Source organism: Bos taurus, chromosome 21, assembly GCF_002263795.3.
Source record: "Bos taurus isolate L1 Dominette 01449 registration number 42190680 breed Hereford chromosome 21, ARS-UCD2.0, whole genome shotgun sequence".
Lineage (NCBI taxonomy): Eukaryota > Metazoa > Chordata > Mammalia > Artiodactyla > Bovidae > Bos > Bos taurus.
The window spans coordinates 43,121,493-43,147,695 of NC_037348.1; the positions used below are offsets into that span (position 1 = coordinate 43,121,493).

The following is a 26,203-nucleotide window of genomic DNA, read 5'->3' on the forward strand; positions in this document are numbered from 1 at the left end:
GAGTGCATTCATTTTACTTTTTGCATATTTTTCCCGAGGTCATGTCAAGGTTAGTTTGAATTCCATCCTACATTAAGACTTCTTTCACAGCTATTTAGCTCGGCAGCCTACTCCCCGCTGGGGTCTGCCCCTTGGGCACGTCAAAGCTTCAGACCTGACAAATCACACACAGATGAAGCTGTACAGTTTTTTAAACAGTTTCATCAGTAACTTTTTTCCTTTTTCACTATCCTCCTTCATGTTAAGATTTTTTTTCCCCCTGAATTACCGTTTCAGGAATGTTGATTTCTGTTTGAGACAGTTTGTTTTTACATCAGACTTACAAACTAGCAGTATCATTTATTTTATAGTAAATCAGACCAGAAGCCTTCTACTCACCAAGACGGCAGACTGAAAGACCTATAGACCATTCTTGACTAGTATAACTATAGTTTCATTATTAAGATCTATTTGCAGCAGGAAGCTTGGTGTTGTGAAATGTGGCTGACATTTCACAGGGTCTACCAGAATCAGAAAAAACTGTCAACCATAAAAATGCATCCAGTTTATAACAAATTACAGGTTGAGCCTGGAAATGTTTCTCAAATGGTTAGCAATATGCTCTTATCAGTATTTTAGCAAATTGTGACTAATGGTGCAACTCCATTTCCTGTTTAATTGATGAACTGAAAATGCTTGGTTGCTAATGAGTGTATTAGCAAACAATGTCCCCTTCACAGGCTTAAATAGATCGGGATTTCTTAAAAGCAGCCTACTGTCCTTATTTTCATATAAAGAAAAATATTGACTGCCACAAAATTGCTAGATCAACTGAAGAAATGGTGTAGTTATTGCTGTATCGTCATTTTGGCAAGGTCCAACAACCAGATTATAGTTCTCTAGTTCTCACACTAGAAAATAGTTATTTTCTTTTGCAAACCATAGGCTTTTATTACATTTTTATTCAGGACAAACAATACCTGAAGATCTTAACCACAGACCAAGCAGAAAACTTAGAAGTGAGACGGGGGAAATATGTATTTGAATGATTCTCCTCTCCTAAGTCCTGTTTTAAACTTAGCTCAGTATGAACGTACACATCGACGGGTTCTGGTTGAACCATAAAAGGTTGCTGGTTGAAGCTAATTAAAGACAGGTCTAAATAGAAAAAGAAAAGGAAGGGGGATCAAAGGAATTACATTAGGTGTCAGGATGTTGTTTGGGGACTTTTATTAATATTTAGAATTTTATAGTTATAATCAGGGAAAAAGCTAAATTCTAAAAATCTCCATTTTGTGTTATAATTTCATATTTATGTTATTTTTGCAATAAGATACATGTCAGCAGGCAAACATCTTGAAGAAATCATTTTGGCATTGGCGCATTAACACATTATGGTGAAAAGAGAGGCTTGTGCTTTTCACGCAGTGCATTTCAGTCTTCAATTAATGTGAAAGCACTACAATGCCTATGCAACTTCTCTTGCCTAGTGGTGCACCATTTATCATTGCAGTTTTACATTGACCTTGACACCCACTTCATTAGAATAAAGATTGTCTACCATTTAGGTTACATTGTTCCTCTGCACAGAGACCCCATGCAAATTTCTGTTCAGATAGAAGAGCTGCGAGGCTGTCAGAGGTCATCTGCATTAAATGATTGCAGCTATTTTCCAACTGCTTCTTTTCATTCTACTCAATTCAGGCTAGGAGGATCAATCAAGTCCTCTGCCTGAAACAGTGGGACTGCTGGGAATATAACTGTTTTTGGTAGTAGTGGATATGCCCTAAACAGTATTAAATATTTAATATAAACTCATTAAAGGCCATGCAAAGGCTTCAGAAAGATATCAAGTTTATAGAAAAAGCTAAGGTAAGGGGCTAGAGAACCTTTTAAGAAATAAATAGAAGAATAATAAATTTTATAATTTCAGAGTATGATTACAGTAGTTGTTAAACTTAGTAAATCTTTTTTGTGGGAGACTTTTTTCTCTCCTCCTTAGGGAAGGGACAAGAGAGACAGACTTGGTATTCTTATGCAGTATTTTACTTAAAATCAGCAATGAAAAGTTTTCAGTTATGGTGGTTTTATTTTTGTTCTCTAACAGGGAATTTTGCTCTGAGTATTTATTAGAAAAAGCTTAGGTATTTGTTATGTAAAAGGAATGATTGGAGAAATAAGTTGCCAGGTTTCCTACTTAAGTTTTCTGAGTGATATAATTGGAATTAAATTATTAATGGGAGATACTTTAAAAAAGATTGTTTTATGATCTTCTATTAGGGAATTTGCAATTCATTTTAATATTTGTAGTTTGATTTATATTAAAGATAATGCAATCTATGTCCAATTAACAATACATGGCCAATGTAATGTGATTTCCAGATCATGCAAATGGAATAAGCTAGAAGAGGGGGGAAAACTCAATTCTTAACCTCAGATGTAATTTGCTGTGCGAGTTCTGGCAATTTTAAATGACATTGCACTTTTTAATTTTTCCAAAGGCTCAGCAGCAGATTTATCCCAATCAAGAAAGCCTATTATTAATTTACAAGGACAATTGTAGGAGTCTTTATAATTTCTCTGTGCAATTATTCGCCATAAATTGCTAATGGTAAAATACAAGGAGTTTGCAAGAAATAAAGACCATTATTTGTCTTGGGCTTGAACTCTCTTCTTCAGTTTTGAACATCTTCGCTAAGTGCTGGTGATCGTGGCTCCACGTGAAACATCACATGCGTCCTGAGATGCTGGATGCTGGTGTTCCGAAGAAGGGGGCAGCGCAAGCACTGCTGCAGAGGGGACACTGGCCTTTAGCAGATTCCTGCACTCGGCATGTACAGCTGAGCTGTGGACCCTGGACTTTCATATAAAAAGACTCTTTGTTCACCACTGAATGGCATTAGGCATGGACTTGCTGAGGGGCCACCATGAAGCCTCGGATGAGGAGGGCAAACACTAGCCCGAAAACACAATATGGGAGTCATAGATGGACACATCCCTGCACTTTTGTGCAAAAAAGCATATTTTCATAAATAATTTTGCCAGTGGTTTGGTGTTTTGGTGTGTTCCTAGCATAAGCTTTCTTGTTGATAGACTATAGTATATTTTCTTTTCACAGTGTATTTTCTTTGTCTGTCATGTCTTTATGGAAAAGGCATATATGCTGGATATACAGGTATTTATGGTATTACTTTGCACTGGGAAAGATAATCATACTGTTATTCTAATAACTAGATCATTTTATCCTTGCTTTTACTCTTCCTCATATAAAATCACATGAAGCCTAGTTAAAATACGGTGTAAGATGTAAATACGCAAACCCTGGAGACAGAATCTGACAGCCCTATTCTAATAATCAAGAAAATTCTTTGGTTTAATTCTTGTGTTTCTCATAGCCAAAACTTCACTCTCCGCTCAGCAATGTCTGGTCTCTTTTCAGCATAACCAACAGAAGCACCATACAAAAGTCTTACAATGGATGTCTTAATCTCTCTGTGTGCTTTTAGAGCATTATTTTGAATTCCATCATGCTGCCTTTTTTCTTTCCTCTTCTGAAGTTTTATTACAACAGCAGAATTCCCAGGGAGCTTTGAGGGCAAGGTTCACATAATATAGCCCTGAAGTTTTGCTTAGGTGGAATCCATCCCCCAGTCCTGGCCATCTTTTGATGATCTTTCTATTTCAAAAAGATTCACTGGGTAGAGTCTTGTAGCATTAGCTGTATGTAGTTTATTTTTTATTTTTTTATTTACTAGACAGTGAGCATCGACATCCCTTTCATGATGCTTTCTTTCTCTGACCTCACAGTGACAAGGCATCTTGTTCTTTAACATTGAGGGAGGCAGAAAAATGCTTGAGTTGCTCAATGTGTGCCTTCTATACCAGTTTCAAAATGGCTTATTCTTCTGGTTTCCATGGTGACAATTAACACTGTTTCAAGGCATTGTTCCAGTCTCCATTTGGGCAGAATTTTCGGTGTGATTTTTAACAAAAAAAAAAAAAAAGGGAAAAAAAAAAGGTTTTAGGAGGGAAAAAAAGCCTTTAGCATAACTGTCAAAAAAAGTTGTCTCAATCAAGTCTTCATGCATTTCTAATTATATTTACTTCAGAAATCCTGTTTTGGCTAACTTCATTTTATAATTCAATTTTAGTATTTGCGCTTTTAAAAAGTAAGCACTGAATAAGAATTTTCCAAAAACTTCTTTAATTCTTAGTTTTTAAAATAAGCTAGTGTTTGTGGTTATATTTAACTGCTTTAAAGTTTTCTTTATATATCTCTATACACACACAAGAGTGGCATTTAGGATAGGAGTGGCCTGTGTCTTTAATTTAGGTCATTCACAGATCTATTAGGAGGCTTCATTAGTCAAAATTGAATTGGCCAAGCAAATACACTTAATAATGTAAATATGCCCTTTCAATAGGGTATATTTTATTTTTGACTAGACAGAGAGGCCCACAGCAGGTGCTGTGGGGAAATTAAATACTGGATGCTTATTTACCTTAGCACTCAAGAAAAGCCATCTGACTTTAACTTTGTTAATCTCATTTTTGACTATTGGAAGAGTAGTCTGTATCATAACGTCCCTAGACTACAAGACACAATGGCACAGCCTCTGCTCACTTACTGCTGTGGATGGAATGAATATGAAGATTAAATTATTTTCTCACCACAGACTAAAGTATCCCTACTTGATAGAATGACCAAGAACTAGATAGAGCTGGCAGTTGATTGTCCCTGTCTAATGCTTCTGAGAAAGCTGAAGAGAGAAAAGCAAAAACATACTCACATCAACAAAAATATAACCCTCTGGCATGATGACATATACAGCTTGAGGCCTTAAATTGTATCAGATTCAACCTTCAGAGTGCTTCAAAAATTAAAATAAACATTTTCACCTTAAATTATGTGACATTCTGTTACCTCTCATGCACATACCAATACTTACCTAACAATTAGCTGGATTCTCTTGGCATTTATAGTTTGAAGGCATTGTCCATCAATCTTCTCTCTCATCAATCTGTTTATACAGTAGGTTACGTGGTGACAAAGAGAGCGTACATGAAGACGAAGTTGTTTTTTTTTTTAAACGTAGTAACTTTTTATAATAGCTGTTGCAGTGACTACCAGTGCTAGATTTCACAGAGAAAATTAATTTATTATATCTAAAAGTACATTAATTGCTTTTTATATATTTCTTATTACAAGACTGTGTTTTTTTGTGGGACACATCTAAGCTGTTGTCTTTCATGACTGATCTGCTGTGTAGTTGCTGTTCAAAGTTGGGGTAAAGAGAGAGGGTGAGCATGTTACAAGTGAAAGTGATAACTGGTCGAGGCCTCTCCTGGGTAGGACAGGTGGAAAATGCCTTCTGTCAATTAATGCACATGGCATAAGTGAAAGATTTGAATAGGATTCTTCTGCTTGCTTGAAATTCTCGTTCCTCCAGTATGATGTCAAAGAAGTCTTACCAAATTAATTATGTAAACCTTTGTCAGCAATATCACCTTTAGTTGGGAATCTGATTGCATAAAGCAGATTGCCCTTTCCTCCCATCATTGCTCTGATAAACAGTTAGGTTTCCAGAACACTTGTTGAGTGTTGAGTCCAGAGGATTCGAGCAGACAGTGTGTTTTATAACTGTTGGAGTAATGTGGTCATGGTAATTGCCTGCCATTAGAAAATGAATTCAGAACTCCCATGTTTCACAGGCCAAATTCTGAAAGAACTCTAAAGCAACCCTTGATTCTTTTCATTATACATATTCATGTAATTTTGGATAACTCTGACTCCCTGATCAACATTCATTAATACCATCAAATGCTTTAAATCACCTCATTTAAAACATTTTGTTCTGTGATCCACAAATGACTAACATTTGGAGAAGTTTACATAATACAAATGATGTGCATGTTTAGTGTAAATGAAAGATTAAAATAGGAAGCTAAAAGTAATCAAACATATGCAGGAAAATGCTGAGGGCCTAGTAACTAAAACAAGGATTTTATACCTTCTTTTCCTTTAAGCTGCTTCTAATTGTATTTTAGTTGGGGATCTTATGAAATATCATATTCTCGGGTGAATAAAGTCACCCAAGTGCTTGGGGATGTTTTGAATTTGCTGATTTCCTACCTTGCCCAGACAAAAGCTTTTCTTATTAGATCTGATAAGGTGCTCATTTTAGCTCAGTTAGGACAATGGACCTTGATAACCTAACTTTCGTGCCTTGAAGAAAGAAGTTTAGGGATTGTCAGTACACATTTGGCAATGTCCTAAAGTGGTAAAATAGGTTTAATACTTTAACCAGAATCTAGTTTTTTTTCCATTCAGCAGTGTTTTTATGTGCACATTTAAAAAATACATCCACAGTCATTTATAGTTGTCCATAATATAGGACTTTCTAACTATGAAGATAGAGTTATTTGAAGAGAATCACCATAGTAACTGTCACATTAAATAGCACTTACATTATCGCTTGCAAAACATCTTTTAGGAGACACTCACTTGACAGTTTGTTAGAAAACCATGTATATTAGGGTATGAGAGTTATGTAATTGATTGTGATGTTTGGGGACATTTTATAGTAATCAATAAGGAAGCATAGATTTGTAACCATTCTTAAAGAGGTGTTTTTTTCCTCTCTCTATATATACCTCTTCTCCAAGCCTACACAAGAATTTTTAAGTGAAAAATGAAAAAAAAAATATATTAACTAAGAATTCAGAGGACTTATAGGATAAGGAAGAAATTACACAGTTTTTAGAGATCAATTTATTTGTACCACTCTGAGACTGGTCCCTTAGAGGGCAGAAAAGAGCAATGGGCAATACTCCAGAGCAAATATTGACCAAGACTAATTGTAATATTAAATCCCCCTAGACCAGATATTTTCATTTGGAATATTTCAAGATCAAGATCAAATATGTATACAAACTTTAGAAAGACATAAAGCTTATTCAACTAAATAGAATACCTTGGATGTTTGTGTGTGTGAAATATATATATATATATAAACCGTTTTCAGCATTTTTCTCAACGACTCAAGGTTCTTAGTTTAGCCTCACCATAAATTTTATTGGAAACAAAAACTTTTAATACCCGTGAGCCTCACTAACTCTGTGCTCAAAGATTTTCTAAGAACACCTCTTTCCCTAATGAAATCTTTTTTCTCTTCCCATTTTAGCGATACAGTGTGGAAATGTCCATCAGGGACCTGAAAAAGACGGAGCTGCTTAGTAAGGTTGAAGCTTTGAAGAAAGGTGGCGTTTTACTACCAAATGATCTCCTTGAAAAAGTGGATTCAATTAATGAAAAATGGGAACTGCTTGGGGTATTTGCATTTTTATTACTGTTTGTAGGTTATGTGTACATTTTTTGTGTAGTGAAGTACTCTATCTGTCTGATTTCTAATTTGAGGCACAAATATCTCTCTCTTTCAATTCACTACCTACATTTCAAACAAGCTATTCATGCTATTATGGGGGAAAAACACTGCTTTTCCTCCTCTGTTGATTTTTCTTTTTTTAACTCTGAGCTTGTCTCCTTTCAGATTTTTAATAATTTTGGTTCTTTAATACATAAAAAAAAGTAAGTAAAATATGCCATGTATTATGGGTAGGCACCAAGTCAACTATAATACAGTATATCTGATATACACTGACTGTCATGCTTGAATGAATGTTAATAGAATTTGTTCCAAAGGTACACGTTAGAGACATCCACTGTTTAACTATTTACTGTACCCTTCAGATGAAAAGTGGAGTTGTCACTACAGCTTTCAAGTCACACTAAAGCCACCAAAACAAAGATGCAAATTTGACCCAAATCTGAATTGCAGAATTAAACTGGCCTCTGTTTTGTGCCTCAATTTCCAGCTCACTTTTAACAAAGGCCAAAAAAAAAAGTTTCATGTAATTCATTTCACGCCATGATGGGCTGGGTCTCAGCCAAGCACTGAGATGCAAGAATCTGGCAAAAAGGCAATATAGAGATTCTGTTACCCAGAGACCAGGATGGCACTGTGCAGGGGACAGTTCTGTCCTTTTGTTGGAAGACAGCTGAGAGAGAGAGGTTAGACTCGATTTTTTCATCAACTTCTCTCTTAAATTGCCTTCACTTCAAATCAAGGGTAAGCTAAATTTGTCAATTACTTAAATGATTAATTCTAACAGCTAAGTATGGGTGGTGTCAGTTATGGAGCATGGTTTTGCATGCCTTCCCTTTCCTGACTTTTTTTTTTTAATTTTTAAAGGAATAATACTCCAAAAATATTTTGAATAAAAAGCTCTCCATGTACCTTGATGACTTGGAGGAATGCCATGTTCAGTTTATGCCATGCTTAATCTAGGTGATTAAAAACCTGCAAGTAGAAATCCTTGCTCTCTCATCTAAATTCACCACACTCTGCAGTTGTACAAAGTAACTTAAAACATTAAAAGTTTTTATTCTGACCTATTGTTATATTACTTTTCAATTATTATTAATGGCTTTCATTTTATTACATGGTGATTTAGATCTGAACCTACTAAATTCTATAGAATTCATTGATCCCATTCAGGAGAAATGTCGTTAGTGTCTGACATTTTAAAGACTGTTTACTAAATGATGAGAGCAGCAACTTTATTTGCTCAGTAGATAAAGTGATGGTTTGTCTGTGGTATATTTTCACATATCTGTTTCTAACTTGATAAATAATTAATAATAATCTTTTTGGAAAATTGTTTGAAGCATGTCATATATATAGCTCCCTAAACAAAAACTTGAAACCAAGATAATATTTTAAAAAGAACCAGAATGTTTCGCTATCCTTTATGAGCCAAATACCTTTAAAATGGTTGCCATTTTGACAGAAATATCGTTTGAATGCAGTATGCTGAGTGTTTTTATGATTTCTGGGGAGAGAAGGGTGGAAGGAAAATTTGAACAAAACCTGTGCCATACTACCACCACCAGGCATACAGCTTTAATTGGCATGATTACATTTTAATTGGCATGAAAAAAAATTTAAAGACAAGGATTTTAACTTCTAACAATGGTAAAATAGAGGGATATGGTTTTTAATATTACTTTCATCTAAGGTGAACAGTGTGGAATGGAAATACATTAGAATGAAATGTCAGTGGTGCGTACAGTTTAATCTGTGAAATTTTGTCCCCTGTGCTGCATATTACTCTGTCTCAATTGCATATTAAACAACCCTATCAAGGCAGGCATTGGCATCTGCTGTGCTGACACAAATTGTGAATTAAATGAAATTGATGTCCTCTGTCGTATATTTATGAAGACGGACCATTCTCTGAAGTATTCTGTTTATGAAGAATTTATGATTGCAAACTGTTCCAGAACAAAAAAGTGGCAATAAATTCTTTTTTGTGACCCTACCCTCCAAGGGCATTGATTTCACCTCCTGCTGCTACTTTTGTTACAGCATAAAAACAATAGCTAAATCTGGATTCCACTGAGGGTCTTCAAATTATCAATATTTGCACCATGAAAATACAAGGGTGTTGCCAGGAAAGGCTATTTTTCTGTTACGATCTCCTAAAGATACTATTTACAGAACACTACGCAGCAGATGAATGTTGGTTGACTTCATTTTATTTGTATTTTAAAGCTGATATTTGTAGGTTTAATTCATCCTTATAGATTAACTCTTTCTAATGCTCCAGAGTGTTTTTCACCAAAAAAAAAAAAAAAAAAAAGCTAAAAAGCCTTCTCTGACTATATTCCATGCCATAGTGGTTCGTCTAAGCAGAGTTCTAGCATAGTGGATTGGGACTCATTTTAACACTTATTTTAGAAATTCTAGCATCCACAAATGCGAAACGGGAAGAACTGAAAGGTTGAATGATTTCCAGGGCAGGTAAAATCCACAGCTAGCACCAAGGAGGTTGCCCCTTCTTCACAGCCCTGACTAAGAAGGTTTGGGGAGTTGTACTTCCCAAAACAACAAAAAAGAAATTTCATTCTCTTTTGTGCAGTCTTCTCTTGGCCTCTTTAACATATTGATGAAACTCAAACTTCTATCTCCTGAAATTTTTAGGCAGAGAATTTTTACTGTAAACTCCTGTCATGAGAATTCAAATGAATTTTTATCAGTGACCATGGTGAACTTTTGGGTCAGAGCTCCTTTCTGTTAGAGGAAATTGTCACTGAATGAGGTCTTCTTAAGCCTCTAGTGGTAATCAGAACAACACCCATGGCTTGAGAATCAAGTTCTTAATGGAACAATGAGCTCATCAGAACTGAATCTCAGTCGTGACATGGCGGGTGCAGCAGACACCTTCCAGGTGGGCTCTTGTCACCAGCCAAACTGGGATATGTATTTGGTACCTGTGCTAATCAGTGTTGTTTTTTTTTTTTTTTTTTTTCTGTTGGTGTTTTTGTTTTTAATCTGCTGCATTAGAAAACCCTAGGAGAGAAGGTCCAGGACACAATGGCGGGCCACAGTGGGTCGAGTCCACGTGACCTACTCTCTCCTGAAAGCGGAAGCCTGGTAAGGCAGCTGGAGGTCAGGATCAAAGAACTGAAAGGGTGGCTGAGAGATACAGAGCTTTTCATCTTCAATTCCTGTCTGAGACAAGAAAAGGAAGGAACAATGAATGCTGAGAAACAACTGCAATACTTTAAGGTAATAAAAAAACAATCAAAGTTGATAAAAAGCTTTCTTTATGGTAGGGATGAAATATTTATCAAGTACATAAAGTATTATACCCATGTATCTATGTATCACTGTGCACTTAAATGTTTCCTTGAATTTATAGACACCCTCCACATTTCTTATATGCCAGCGTCTGTGTGTTTATAAAGATGAACATTAAGCATATCAAATACACATTGTGTAGGGGAAATCTCTGCTGCTTGTGGGTTTTGTGCAGTGCCTATTGAAGGAGGGCTTTGATAAATTAAAAGCAGACCAGCAGACACTCAAGACTACCAAGGACTTTGAAAGGCAGACCTACATGTTCTATAAATAATGTGGCTAAAAATACTTCTAGAAATTGATATGATAAAAGCACGTGATTTAATTGAAGAGTATTAATGCTAACAAAAGGAAATAAAATTTTTACATATGAAAGAATTAGCTACTTACGGAAGGAAGAAATAAAGTAAAAGAGGTTCCTACATTAGAGGCATTTTCCTCCATAGAAAAACGTCAACCTTAGCAACACAGCCATGTGCGTGTTTGTTGTATGTCCACGAAGAAGTGTTCCCCTTGTTTGTTCCCTGGTTTACACAATATCTATTTAAAAGCAGCTTAAAATTCAAATGCTGGCTCTTACCAGCCACACTAGCCTGTACTACTTGAGCCCTCCCGTAAATTCAGTGATTATTTGGGCTCTGGCCGGTGTCAGCCTAAGGCTTTTGGGTTGCAAACCTGAATTTGCTGGCTTGAGAGGTTTGAAAGAGGAGAAAGGGGGAAATCAAGAAGGAAAGAACTTCTTGAGACCAAGCAAGTGGTTCTTCTCAAAGCCTTCTAGGACCAGGTTTTCTTCATCTCATACCTTCTGCCCTGCCCTCTTCGAGCAGTCTACATATCAGAGAATGTAGTCACATGTAGCTCACCTTCCCTTGCCAGACAGGCAGGCTCCCCTTTCTCACCTGCATAACCCAAGAGGAGGCCCCCGTCCAGGGTAAGGGCACTGTATTTCTCAGTAAACCATCTGTATCACACACCTACACATTGCTTTTTACTTGAATTCCTTGTCTGCCATTAAGTTGAAGTTAAAAGTCTCTTGCCGAGGCAAATGGGTTTCACTCTCTACCATCTAATATCTGAAAGATTTGTTATTTGACCTCTGCTTAACTCTAACCCCCCATTTCAGGGAGATGGAGTCTTCAGATATTTCCCTCTGTGTTATTTGGACTTTACAGGTACCTTGCAAAGCATCCTGGTCACCAATAGGCTAGATGTTGCGTAACATATTTTCTTTCTGTTATGCCTGTATTGTAGCTTTAGTGAACTGGTCAGTGGCCCCATTTAGTTTTATGACCTTGGTCATATTTGTTGTATAATTCCTGGTGCCTCAGTTTCTTCATCTATGAAATGGTATGCTGGTAATATGTATCTCACATAGTTATGAGCTCATATGTGTAAATCATTCTTTCTACTTTTTGTGATGATGCATCCATAAAGGATGAAATTTCTTAGTATTATAAGACCAAAGATGTTACATAATAATTGGAAACAGTAACAGGAAGTTTGTTATTACAATTATTTATATACCTGCCTACCTACCCACTTGGCTCATACATAGGTAACTGAAAGCCAGTTTTTTCCACATCCACTATTATCATAAATGGAAGCATAAGCAGTTCTGCATTGATTCACTGATGCTGCCAAATGACGTTAGCTTTATGCTTTAGGTTTGTACAGTGTCATCAATGTCATTTTCAGCTAGGTCCTAATAACAAATTAAAAAGAGATTAAAAGAGACAGAGATATGTCTCTCGGCTTCCAAATCATTAAACAGTTTCTAGGAGTTCCAGTCATTCGCTAACTAATACTTTCTGGCCACTAGGGAATATTCACTACACCTAATTCATTATTTACCATGTGTACTTTAGTGCCTGAAAATCATCATAGAAGTTTTCTTTTAGAAGTACCAATGGCATCCCACTCCAGTACTCTTGCCTGGAAAATCCCATGGACAGAGGAGCCTGGTAGGCTGCAGTCCATGGGGTCGCTAAGAGTCGGACACGACTGAGCGACTTCCCTTTCACTTTTCACTTTCATGCATTGGAGGAGGAAATGGCAATCCACTCCAGTGTTCTTTCCTGGAGAATCCCAGGGACGGGCGAGCCTGGTGGGCTGCTGTCTATGGGGTCACACAGAGTCGGACACAACTGAAGTGACTTAGCAGCAGCAGAGATACTTTTTGCGGTTTTATTTTTTTCTTCAAAGATGATTTTTCTTTAGAGCATTTTTATGTTTTCAGTATCACTATTCATTAAACTACTTTTATGCCCCACTTTCGCTTATTTGGCTATTTTTTTAAAAATATAGTTATTATTGCATTATAGTTAATAATAATATAGTTATTAATAATAACTAAATAATAAATGATAATAACAACACTTTACCATCTGAGCCACCAGGGAAGCCCAAACTAATAATACAGTTATTATTATTTTAAAAATAATAAATAATATTTCCTACTCCAAACAACAGATAGGATTTTGATAGTAATATGTAGCTCATCCTGTGTTTTCCCCAGCCCTGTTCCATCCCTTGCTACCCTTACCTAAGATAGTATGATCCTGAATCCCACATCTCTATCTACTTGCTTTCCTCTGGTAGGAAGGAATATTTTTAATTTTAGTTGCTTTTAACTTCATTAAAAGGTAATCATGCTGTATGTTATCTTTTAGGATTTCTTTTTCACTTAACATTATAATGCCAAGATTCATTCATCTCATGGAGTGTGGCTGTAATTCACTCACTTTGACAATGTGTGATATACCATTGTATGTCCATGTATTTCACGTAATGCTACTAGCAACACATGAGGTTGGTATTAGGATCCTGACTTTGCAAATGTGGAAACAGGCACATGGAGGTTAAATTTTGTGTGTCTAAGGCCACACTTGGTAGAATTTGGTTTTCAATCCGGAACTGTCTGACTCTTCTAAAGCCCATTCTTTGAACTTCTATGCAAAATTGGTATTTATTGGTATTTACTAAATGCCTTCCCATGGCAGATGACTCAAAGGGAAGAGCAAGACTAAACTAAACATGATTGTTTCTCGGTGGTAGTTTTATTAGTCACAGTCTTCAGCAATTTGGCCAAAATAGCAAATGGCTGTAGCTATTAATGATCTAGAGAGGTGAAAATATTTGTGTTTTTGTTTTACATATTTGTATAATATCAGTGTCAATTTCTTTGCCATGTATCACTTTTATTTATTTCTTTCTTAAATTTTATTTTATTTTTTAACTTTACAATATTGTATTGGTTCTGCCATATATCAAAATGAATCCGCCACAGGTATACATGTGTTCCCCATCCTGAGCCCGCCTCCCTCCTCCCTCCCCATACCATCCCTCTGGGTCGTCCCAGTGTACTAGCCCCAAACATCCAGTATTGTACATTGAACCTGGACTGGTGACTCGTTTCATATATGATATTACACATGTTTCAATGCCATTCTCCCAAATCATCCCACCCTCTCCCTCTCCTACAGAGTCCAAAAGACTGTTCTATACATCAGTGTCTCTTTTGCTGTCTCGTACACAGGGTTATTGTTACCATCTTTCTAAATTCCATATATATGCTTTAGTATACTGTATTGGTGTTTTTCCTTCTGGCTTATCATGTATCACTTTTAAAATTGAAGCTTTTAAAACTTTTTGAGATTATGGAGTCCTGATGATTTTCTTTTATGACCTGGAACTCTAGTCTCTTCTAAAGTTTTGACCTTGAGGAATTTGGTCAGATAAGCTAAGTGCATCTAACATGACAGCACTTAAAAAAAATAATAATAAAGCTTTATGCATATTTGTTGTAATAAATGTGTTTCCTAGCCACAATTATAAATATTTCTGAGCTGTTTGCTCTTTAGAGCTTAGTGTATAATTAGTTAAGTGTTATGTATATTACCACATTCATTGGAAGAATGAAACCAAATGTTTGTAATATAATAATATTGTAATATAATGTTTATAACCTGTCAAAGTCATAATTGGTAATAGGCATATGCAGAATAAGAACTTTTTACTTACCCCAAATCCAAGAAAAGCAGATAACCTCTGCCTTCCTAAGTGATAAAACCACTTAGATAAGAGAGTTATTAAAGAACCTTTGTATGTCAAAAACTCTTTGTCACGTTCCACCTCTTCTTATGGGTTCCCAAATGTCTTCTGCTGTCATTGGTCACACAGAAGACAGGCTTTATCCACAGGGTTTAGCTTTATGATTCTCCATTCTCTAAAGTCTCAGGCTTTTAACAGAATGAATTTCTTTATGTGACACCCAGAGTAATGATAGGTAGGCCACAGTGCACTGCCCAGGAGAACAGGGAAGGAGGGTGCTGCATATAAAAATGAAAATCCGTCGCTTTGTAGACACAACCGTTTCCTTCTCAGAGCTTGGTCTGGGATGAGAGAAAGGATCAGGGTCTTACGTTTTCAGAAAAAGAAAAAAAAACAGTTGTGGAATTTATTCTTTTCTTTAAGGCAGTAATGTGATAAATGTGGGATTAGACGTGAGGCAAAATTCTACCTAAGAAAGAGTCAGAGCCCTGGATGGGAGAGACAGGAAGGTGTGAGCCCAGGGACAGAAAGGCAAAAACGGTTCAGGAGTGAGCACACTGTGACAACAAAATGCAGAGAGCACATCAGAGATTTAATGAGGCCAGCTGGCAAAGGGCCCCTTAGAGCTGCGTGTGTGCAGCTTCAATGCCATTGGCTGAAAAACATTGCTTTTTAACAGTGACCCTTCAGAGAGAGAGAAAAAAAAAATAATTCCTTAATCATATGTTCCTTGTACCCCGTAACGAAATTCATTATTCTAAAGACTCAAATTTGGAGAAATTATCCATTACCAGTTAAAGGAGGCTGCAGCACTGGACTGGGTCCAGAACCAGCCTAGGAAGGATAAGTTTAGACCAGCCAAGAGGCTCTGTCACTGACAAGAATGAGTGGAATAGATATGGTAACCTTCTCAATGACCGATGTCCCAAATTTGGTTACTAATTTAAATTTGACCAAGCACTTTATGCATGTTATTATATTTAAACCTTACCCTACCAATTTAAGTTGAAAATTGTGATCACCTTCTTATGTGTGTTTTTATTTATTTTTATGAGTGAAGAACTTGAAATACAGAAAGTTAATGTGAATTCAAACAGTAACCAGCAGTGAAGACAGAGAAAAAGCCATGGGCTTTAGGTTCAAATTTTAGTTCTGTCATTTGCTGACCCTTAAATACACTGAAACCTTGTTTTACCATAAATTAAAGGTTAGCAAACATTTTCTGTCAAATAGCAGATAATACAGTCTCTGTCGCAGTTCAACTCTGCTGTGCTGTGCTAAGTCAGTTCAGTGTGTTAGATTCTTTGCGACCCTGTGGACCATAGCCTACCAGGGTCCTCCGTCCATGGGATTCTCTAGTCAAGAATACTGGAATGGGTTGCTCTGCCCTCCTGCAGGGGATCTTCCCAACCCAAGGATCAACCCGAGTCTCTTATGTCTCCTGCACTGGCAGGTGGGTTCTTTACCACTTGTGCCACCAGGGAAGCCCATTCAACTCTGCTATTGTAGTGTAAAAGCAGCCACAGACAATATGTAAATGAATATATATGGTGTGTTCAATAAAACTAACTTACTAAACTGTTTACAAGAGCAGTTGGTGAGCTAGCTTTGACCAGCAGACTTTAGTTTCCTGACCCTGTTCTAGATTACAAAAATTACCAAAAACATGGTGATGGGTGCCATCTGCATGCTAGAACTGCAATAGGAGGAACAAAACATTCTTTTAATAACTGTGACAATGACAGCCAGTACTTACTGAGCGCTCGTAGGGGGCGAGTCACAGTTCCTAATTTTTTCCATTCACTTATTTAACACTCATCACAGTCTTGAGACAGTTGGTTTATTATCCCCTATTTATGGATGAGAAAACTGAGGCAGGGAAAATTGAAGTTACTCAAGATCATACTGTTAGTCAAGGATAGAGCCAATAGGCCAATAGTCAGACCTAGAAAGTTTGTTCCTGAATCTGCCACTACTTTGTAGACTCATTAGTCCCTGGGTCAAAGAACTATTTCTGGAAGAGAAAAACACATTAATTTGTAGCTTGATCTGTTGTTCCTTCCATTTCTGATTACGTGGATAGCCATCTATAGGATGTTGGGTTGTAACCCCATCAGGAGTTATAACCCCTGGCTATAACCTGAAATCAACCCCCATAAGCAGAGGGCAGGAAAAGAGAAGAAAGAAGCTGACCACTCCAGATTGGTAGTTGGCAATTTTAATAAGAAAGGAAACAGGAGGTTTGTCATGGGCAGCTATGAGACAAATAGATTTCCATACCTGCCAGAATCTTAAAGGTTTATATAGAGGCTTGACCTGAGTTCAGTCATATATGGAGCCCATTTAGTCTTGTCACCCACTCTTATCTCAAGGCCTTGTCCTTGGGACAGCTTCTAAGAGAGACAGGGGTGGAGAAGAGGAGTCTGCTTGCCTAGGTTCAGCTTGAAGGTCAAATGGATAGTCATGCAAGTGAGTCACTGTTTTAAATTTTGGAAGTTAGAATTTTTAGAATAGGGTTTTTAGCAGAATTTCAAATTAACTAGGAAGTTTGCAGCGTTACTAAGTAATTAGCTGAAAGGGAATATCACTGATGTACTTTTACAAAATAGATAAATAAAAGAGCTAAACACAGTTCACATGGTTTAAGAAGTATTTTCCCAAATCTCACTCTGTCATTTCCAGAAATAAAAATAGAACCAATCTAGCCAAGAGATTTAGAGGGAATTTCCCATGTCCACTATAATCAATCTCAAATGGCACCACAAATAATCACACTTCCTGTGTCCTTCAAAACTCTCAATATTAGGAGGTAAGGTTGAGGGACAGAAGAGAATATGCTGGAATTTTGAGATATGAGGAAGGAGGCCATGTGCCCTATAGGATCATCTCTGCTGCTTTGTCCTAGAGCCATTCATTACAAACTTGGTAATGATGCTGTTGGCAAAGCTGCAAACAAAGAATTACAGTAATTCAATCTGGCTGTAACAAAAGCTTGTAAAATGCCTTCAAAATCAACAGACCTCAGACAGGATTTAATCCTTTCTATGTGTCTTAAATGCTTTTTTATAAAGCAGTTATATTAACCATATATGTTCATAAAAAAATACTGAAATCAGCTTTTATCAGATATTTTCCCCCACTGTATATATAAAAAAAAATCCATCATCTAACACTTCTTTGGAAGTAATTTTAAGTAATTAGATACAATCCAGAATTGCCTTGTAAAGAGAAAAACATTGGCTGGATTAAGGTTGAAGTTCAAAGATAGCTTTAAATAAATGTTATTCACACTAACCATCGGGGTAGTGGGAAGACCCACAGGAAATTTTTACAGGCAATCCCAGTGTAAGCCTTCTAAAGTAAAGAAAATGGAGTAACTAAGGCCTAATTCATTCTGAGTACACCTTTTTCTAAAAGACACTGAATGATTCCTAAAGTGGGGCATTTTGCCTCTGAGTTAAAGATGCAGAGAGGTAGCTATGTACTCATTTCATATGTGTCATTTGTATTATTGCTCTCATATATGACTCAGATGGTAAAGAGTCTGTCTGCAGTGTGGGACACCTGGATTCGATCCCTGGGTTGGGAAGATTCCCTGGAGAAGGAAATGGCAACCTACTCCAGTATTCTTGACTGGGAAATGCCATGGACACAGGAGTCTGGCAGGCTACAGTCTATAGAGTTGCAAAGAGTGGAACATAACTGAGTGACTAACACACAAGAAGGCTGAGATGGTAATCTAGAAAGATGACAGATATGTCACCTGTCCTTACGTTATTGCTGCCTGCTGCTGCTAAGTCACTTCAGTCGTGTCCGACTCTGTGCGACTCCATAGATGGCAGCTCACCAGGCACCCTGTCCCTGGGATTCTCCAGGCAAGAATACTGGAGTGGGTTGCCATCTCCTTCTCCAATGCATGAAAGTGAAAAGTGAAAGTGAAGTCGCTCAGTCTTGTCCAACTCTTCACGACTCCATGGACTACAGCCTGTAAGGCTCCTCCATCCATGGGATTTTCCAGGCAAGAGTACTGGAATGGGGTGCCATTGCCTTCTCCTTATTGCTGCCTAGAAAACCACAAATAACCATCTTTAGGCTCTGAAACCACAGTGATGAATATTTCTGTTCTTACTTTATTTCTTCAGTTCAGTTCAGTCTCTAAGTTGTGTCCAACTCTATGACCCCATGAACCACAGCACACCAGGGCTCCCTGTCCATCACCAATTCCCAGAGTCCACCCAAACCCATATCCATTTTCGGTGGTGCCATCCAACCATCTCATCCTCTGTCGTCCCCTTCTCCTCCTGCCCTCAATCTTTCCCAGCATCAGGGTGTTTTCAAATGAGTCAGCTCTTTGCATCAGGTGGCCAAAGGATTGGAGTTTCAGCTTCAGCATCAGTCCTTCCAATGAACACCCAGGACTGGGCTCCTTTAGGATGGACTGGTTGGATCTCCTTGCAGTCCAAGGGACTCTCAAGAGTCTTCTCCAACACCACAGTTCAAAAGCATCAATTCTTCTGTTCTCAGTTTTCTTTATAGTCCAACTCTCACATCCATACATGACCACTGGAAAAACCATAGCTTTGACTAGACAGACCTTTGTGGACAAAGTAATGTCTCTGCTTTTTAATATGCTGTCTGCTGCTGCTGCTGCTAAGTCACTTCAGGCATGTCCAACTCTGTGTGACCCCATGGATGGCAGCCCACCAGGCTCCTCTGTCCCTGGGATTCTCCAGGCAAGAACACTGGAGTGGGTTGCCATTCCTGCTCCAATGCCTGAAAATAAAAAATGAAAGTAAAGTCTGTCAGTCATGTCCGACTCTTCGCGACCCCATGGACTGCAGCCTACCAGGCTCCTCCATTCATGGGATTTTTCCAGGCAAGAGTACTGGAGTGGGTTGCCATTGCCTTCTCCAATATGTTGTCTAGGTTGGTCGTAACTCGCCTTCCAAGGAGTAAACATCTTTTAATTTCATGGCTGCAATCACCATCTGCAGTGATTTTGGAGCCCCCAAAAATAAAGTCTGACACTGTTTCCACTGTTTCCCCATCTATTTGCCATGAAGTGATGGGACCAGATGCCATGATGTTAGTTTTCTGAATGTTGAGCTTTAAGCCAACTTTTTCACTCTCCTCTTTCATTTTCATCAAGAGGCTCTTTAGTTCTTCTTCACTTTCTGCCATAAGGGTGGTGTCATCTGCATATCTGAGGTTACTGATATTTCTCCCAGCAATCTTGATTCCAGCCTGTGCTTCCTCCAGCCCAGCATTTCTCATGATGTACTCTGCATCTAAGTTAAATAAGCAGGGTGACAATATACAGCCTTAACATTATTTAAATATTATTTTAATTGTTAATAAACTCAAATTAGGAAGAAACTGGGAGTACACAATTGTAGAATTGCCCTTCATGTAGATACGGTTGAAGCAGTGAATTTGATCCACTGCAGTGTAGAAGCCTAAATGTGCGGGTTCAAGATGCTTGAGTTTATCCTGTTTCTACCTATTTCTAATCCATGATTTTTCTTAAAACCCCAGGATTCTTATCTATAAAATAGACAGAGTAATAACACCTAACCTCATAGAGTGGCTATGAGTATTAAATGATATAATATATATGAAAGTTCTTTAAAATAGAGCCTGCCTGATGGGAACTCAATACATATTAGCTATCAACATTATAATTACTATAGCATAAACTTGTCCTTCTTAAAAGGCATTTATTTTAAAACAGTTTTTAGTATCTACAATAGATAACATAAGTGGTAAATAGTAAATGGAGACCTTTCCATGGGTTTCAATTACTTCAGAATGAGTTGTATGATCGTTAGGAACTGAATTATCTATTAGTTGCATCATTTACCTATTACTATGTAGGTAAGGATCTAGATCTGATAGAGTGCCTGACGAACTATGGAATGAGGTTCGTGACATTGTACAGGAGACAGGGATCAAGACCATCTCCATAGAAAAGAAATGCAAAAAAGCAAAATGGCTGTCTGGAGAGGCCTTACAAATAGCCGTGAAAAGAAGAGAAGCGAAAAGCAAACGAGAAAAGGAAAGATATAAACATCTGAATGCAGAGTTCCAAAGAATAGCAAGAAGAGATAAGAAAGCCTTCTTCAGTGATCAATGCAAAGAAATAGAGGAAAACAACAGAATGGAAAAGACTAGGGATCTCTTCAAGAAAATCAGAGATACCAAAGGAACATTTCATGCAAAGATAGTCTCGATAAAGGACAGAAATGGTATGGACCTAACAGAAGCAGAAGATATTAAGAAGAGATGGCAAGAATACACAGAAGAACTGTACAAAAAAGATCTTCACAACCCAGATAATCACGATGGTGTGATCACTGACCTAGAGACATCCTGGAATGTGAAGTCAAGTGGGCCTTAGAAAGCATCACTACGAACAAAGCTAGTGGAGGTGATGGCATTCCAGTGGAGCTATTCCAAATCCTGAAAGATGATGCTGTGAAAGTGCTGCACTCAATATGCCAGCAAATTTGGAAAAGTCAGCAATGGCCACAGGAGTGGAAAAAGTGAGTTTTCATTCCAATCCCAAAGAAAGGCAATGCCAAAGAATGCTCAAACTACCGCACAATTGCACCCATCTCACACGCTAGTAAAGTAATGCTCAAAATTCTCCAAGCCAGGCTTCAGCAATATGTGAACCGTGAACTTCCTGATGTTCAAGCTGGTTTTAGAAAAGGCAGAGGAACAAAAGATCAAATTGCCAACATCCGCTGGGTCATGGAAAAAACAAGAGAGTTCCAGAAAAGCATCTATTTCTGCTTTATTGACTATGCCAAAGCCTTCGACTGTGTGGATCACAATAAACTGTGGGAAATTCTGAAAGAGGGGAATACCAGACCACCTGATCTGCCTCTTGAGAAATTTGTATGCAGGTCAGGAAGCAACAGTTAGAACTGGACATGGAACAACAGACTGGTTCCAAATAGGAAAAGGAGTACGTCAAGGCTGTATATTGTCACCCTGTTTATTTAACTTATATGCAGAGTACATCATGAGAAACGCTGGACTGGAAGAAACACAAGCTGGAATCAAGATTGCTGGGAGAAATATCAATAACCTCAGATATGGAGATGACACCACCCTTATGGCAGAAAGTGAAGAGGAACTCAAAAGCCTCTTGATGAAAGTGAAAGTGGAGAGTGAAAAAGTGGGCTTAAAGCTCAATATTCAGAAAACGAAGATCATGGCATCCGGTCCCATCACTTCATGGGAAATAGATGGGGAAACAGTGGAAACAGTGTCAGACTTTATTTTTCTGGGCTTCAAAATCACTACAGATGGTGACTGCAGCCATAAAATTAAAAGATGCTTACTCCCTGGAAGGAAAGTTATGACCAACCTAGATAGCATATTCAAAAGCAGAGACATTACTTTGCCAACAAAGGTCCATCTAGTCAAGGCTATGGTTTTTCCTGTGGTCATGTATGAATGTGAGAGTTGGACTGTGAAGACGGCTGAGAGCCAAAGAATTGGTGCTTTTGAACTGTTGTGTTGGAGAACACTCTTGAGAGTCCCTTGGACTGCAAGGAGATCCAACCAGTCCATTCTAAAGGAGATCAGATCAGTCCTGGATGTTCTTTGGAAGGAATGATGCTAAAGCTGAAACTCCAGTACTTTGGCCACCTCATGCGAAGAGTTGACTCATTGGAAAAGACTCTGATGCTGGGAGGGATTGAGGGCAAGAGGAGAAGGGGACGACAGAGGATGAGATGGCTGGATGGCATCACTGACTCAATGGATGTGAGTCTGAGTGAACTCCGGGAGTTGGTGATGGTCAGGGAGGCCTGGCGTGCTGCAATTCATGGGGTCGCAAAGAGTCGGACATGACTGAGCCACTGATCTGATCTGATGTAGGTAAGGAAGGCCACAAGAAAGTTGTTTTCCTTTCAAGACTAGAAAAAAAAAAGGAGGTAGTCAGCAGACCTCCTAAGTTTGCGCTCTGACCTATGGACTGGACAGCTTTTCTAGGGTGCAGAAAACTAGATCCCAGATTATCAAACATGGGTCTCCACATTGGGCTACTTTATAGATTTTGTGCAAGGTAGTGATTCTTGGAGGGCATTTTCTTCTCTACTTTCTGTCTCCCTGACTCTTTTGTAAACACCCCTTTATAGCTTCATCATATTTCTCACAGATCATTGGTCTACAGATATATACATACCCCTACATACACAGCCCCACATACACAATTAGACTTTCATTTAAGGAAACAAACAAAACTTCTTTTTTTTCCCCAATGTTCATGTTGAATTGTCAACCATCTTTCTATAGTTTTTCCATATCATTCTTTTATAATTTAACTAACCAATGGTATTCATTGATTATCCTCACTAGGTTCTGTTAGTTGGCAATATTACCATCTAGGATTTTCAACTGTGTAATCTCACCAACTAATTTCTCTTCTCCTTGCCTATTATTGTAAATTTGGGCTCTTTAATGAAAAAAAATTCTCTTCAGCTGTAGCATTCTGTGATTCTGCACTAGCCATCTTTTTTCCATCATTAAATTTATTCAATTGCAGGTGCCATTTAATTCCTCTAAACAATACTTTGGCTTTGGCATAAAATTACTGGTATATAATTAACTTTATATACCAGGATTCATGTTTGTGTCATTGAAAATGCCAGCTTAGAAGGACAAAAGCATCTTTTGAACCCAAGTTGCAATGTCGTTACCTTTGTCACCATGGGTGTTGTCCCTTGGTACCCATTTTCTTTCTAATATTATAGTGTCTTTATAATTTGAATAGAGATACTGCATAAAATGTAAAGGTAAACATCTTCCTAGTTATGAATTTAGTCAGGATGCTGGCACAGGTAACATGTTTTGTTGATTTAAAAGTAGAAAGAAATATATCAGTAAAGTACTGGTGCAGATAGTATTATTAATATAACTATATTCATTCTCATACTTTCAATAATTTCTTTTGGCATTTGCATTTATTTTATAAGAATATGAAAAATATTTCAGAATTCCTTACACAAATTTTTTTATTGTTCAACCTCCATTTTTTTATACCATAGTTTTTTATTGAAAAAAATTATTCTGAGTACTGATTATTAGATTATCTTCTAATAATTTTTATAGAAAAAGTGCATTCTTGGTATATTCCCCAAACCGTTGCATGTCTCAAGATATATTTTTCTTGGCCTCACATACAAACAATACTTGGCTGAATTAAAAATTTTGTTATGGGTTGTGTAATCTTTTGCCATCAAAACTTCTAATGATTCTTTTGGCATTTGTGGTCGTAAAGGTGAAGTCTCATTTTTGTGGCCACATAGTAACTTTGTTCTTCACTTGTATGTGATAGAGTGTTAATCTCTTCATTTCTTCCTCTGAGAGCTTGGTGAGTCCTACTTGATTTTGAAAAGTTAAATTCTGCTTTAGATCAGCAAAGTTTTCCTACTATTTGATTATCATTGTTTCTTCATATGTTTGGTAGTTTCCCTTGGGCTCAACTGGTAAAGAGTCCGCCTGCAGTGTGGGAGACCCGGGTTTGATCTCTGGATTGGAAAGATCCCTGGAGAAGGGAAAGGCTACCCACTCCAGTATTCTGGCCTGGAGAATTCCATGGACTGTATAGTCCATGGGGTCGTAAAGAGTCAGACACTCGCTTTTACTTTGGTGGTTTAGTCGCTAAGTCGTGTCCAGCTCTTGGAGACCCCATAGACTGTAGCCCACCAGGCTCCTCTGTCCATGGGATATACCAAACAAGAATACTGGAATGGGTTGCCATTTTCTTCTCCAGGGGATCTTCCTGACCCAGGGATTGAACCCAGGTCTCCTGCATCATAGGCAGATTCTTTACCAACTGAGCCACCAGGGAAGCTTTATGTTTAGTTCCCTCCTTTTTGATGTCCTGTTCTGTATATACTGGTGAGCCTACATTGACACATCGTTAACCTAGAGTCATGAGTTTATGTTACAGTTACGTTGTACATTCTGTGGGTCTGGACAAATGTATAATGACATGTCCATCAACATCCTGAGTAATTTCTCTGCCTTAAAAATCCTATTCATTCCTCATCCCCCATTCCCCACCCCAACCTCAGGAAACCCTTGGTCTTTTCATTCCTCATACTTTTGCCTTTTCCAAAATTTCGTATAGTTCTATCATAGTATGTAGCCCTTTCAGATTAGCGTCTATCACTTAATGATATACATTAAAAATTTCTCCATGTCTTTTCATGACTTAATAAGTCTTTCTTTTTGGCACTGAATAAGATTCTATTGTCTGCAGGTACCATCGTTTATTAATTAATTCATCTACTAAGCTACATCTTGGTTGTTTCCAAACTTCTGTAATTATAAATAAAGCTGTTATAAACATCCATGTGCAGTTTATTGTGGGAATAAAACTTTTCAGCTCCTTTGGGTAACTACCAAGGAGTGTGATTGCTGGATCATATGGTAAGAGTGTAATCATATGGTAATCATATGGTAATAAGTTTTGTAAGAAACTCCCAGAAAGTGTTGGTACCATTTTGCACTCATACCAGCAATGAATGAGAGCTCTTGTTTCTCCATAACCTCATCAGCATTTGGTGTTGTGTGTTCCAGATTTTGGGCATTCTAATAGGTGTATGATGATAGTTCATTATTGTTTTAAGTGTATAAACGTGTTAAGAGTAGGAACTTTTAAAACATTTTTTATTGAAGTATAGCTGATTTACAATGCTATTCTAGTTTCGGGTATACAACAAAGGGATTCAATTGTAGATAGATAGTTTCTATTATAGTTTATTACGAAATACTGAGTATCATTCCCTGGGCCATACAGTGAATTCTCATTGGTTATCTCTTTTATATATAGTAGTCTGTATCTGTTAATCCCAAACTCCTAATTTATACCTCCCCCTTTGGTAGCTATAAGATTGTTTTCTGTCTGTGAGTCTATTTCTGTTTAGTAAATAAGCTCATTTTTATCATTTTTATAGATTCTACATATAAGTGATATCATATGATATTTGTCTTTCTCTGTCTGGCTTTCTTCACTTAGTATGATAATTTCTAGGTCCATCCAGGTAGGAAGTATCTTGAAGTTTTTGTTTTTTTGCATACCCTTCACAGTAACACAGACATTGCTTTAGGGTTGCTAGATACTAAAGAAGTACTTAGCAGATTGTAGAATTTCATCACAAGATGGTATTTGAGGTCATTTGGCTAGCTCAACCTCCTTTTTCCCAAGACGAGAAAACCAAGTCTCTGATAAATTAAATCATTCACCCAAGACCACACAACCAGAGCCAGATGGCAGCCCTTATCTCCTAAATCCTAATCCAGGCCATAGTCCAATAATACCAAGTGGATGATTTTATGAGTCATCACTGATGCCTTTGTAATTTTCACATCTTAATTTTTCCTCTGTAAAATAGACAAAGTAAACCCATCTCATTCGACAAATAGAAATTAAAAATGATCATTACAACGAA

General features: G+C 37.5%; 1 protein-coding gene across 4 annotated transcripts in view; it reads left to right on the forward strand.

Moving 5' to 3' along the window:
* The window catches only part of AKAP6 (A-kinase anchoring protein 6), a 500,589-nt gene that overhangs the window by 406,742 nt on the left and 67,644 nt on the right, over positions 1-26,203 (forward strand). For all 4 annotated transcript variants that reach the window (NM_001192923.3, XM_010817158.4, XM_059879132.1 and 1 more), the window contains 2 exons: positions 7,164-7,310; positions 10,386-10,610. In NM_001192923.3, the coding sequence (NP_001179852.1) occupies positions 7,164-7,310; positions 10,386-10,610 (372 nt within the window). The remainder of the gene's footprint in view (positions 1-7,163; positions 7,311-10,385; positions 10,611-26,203) is intronic.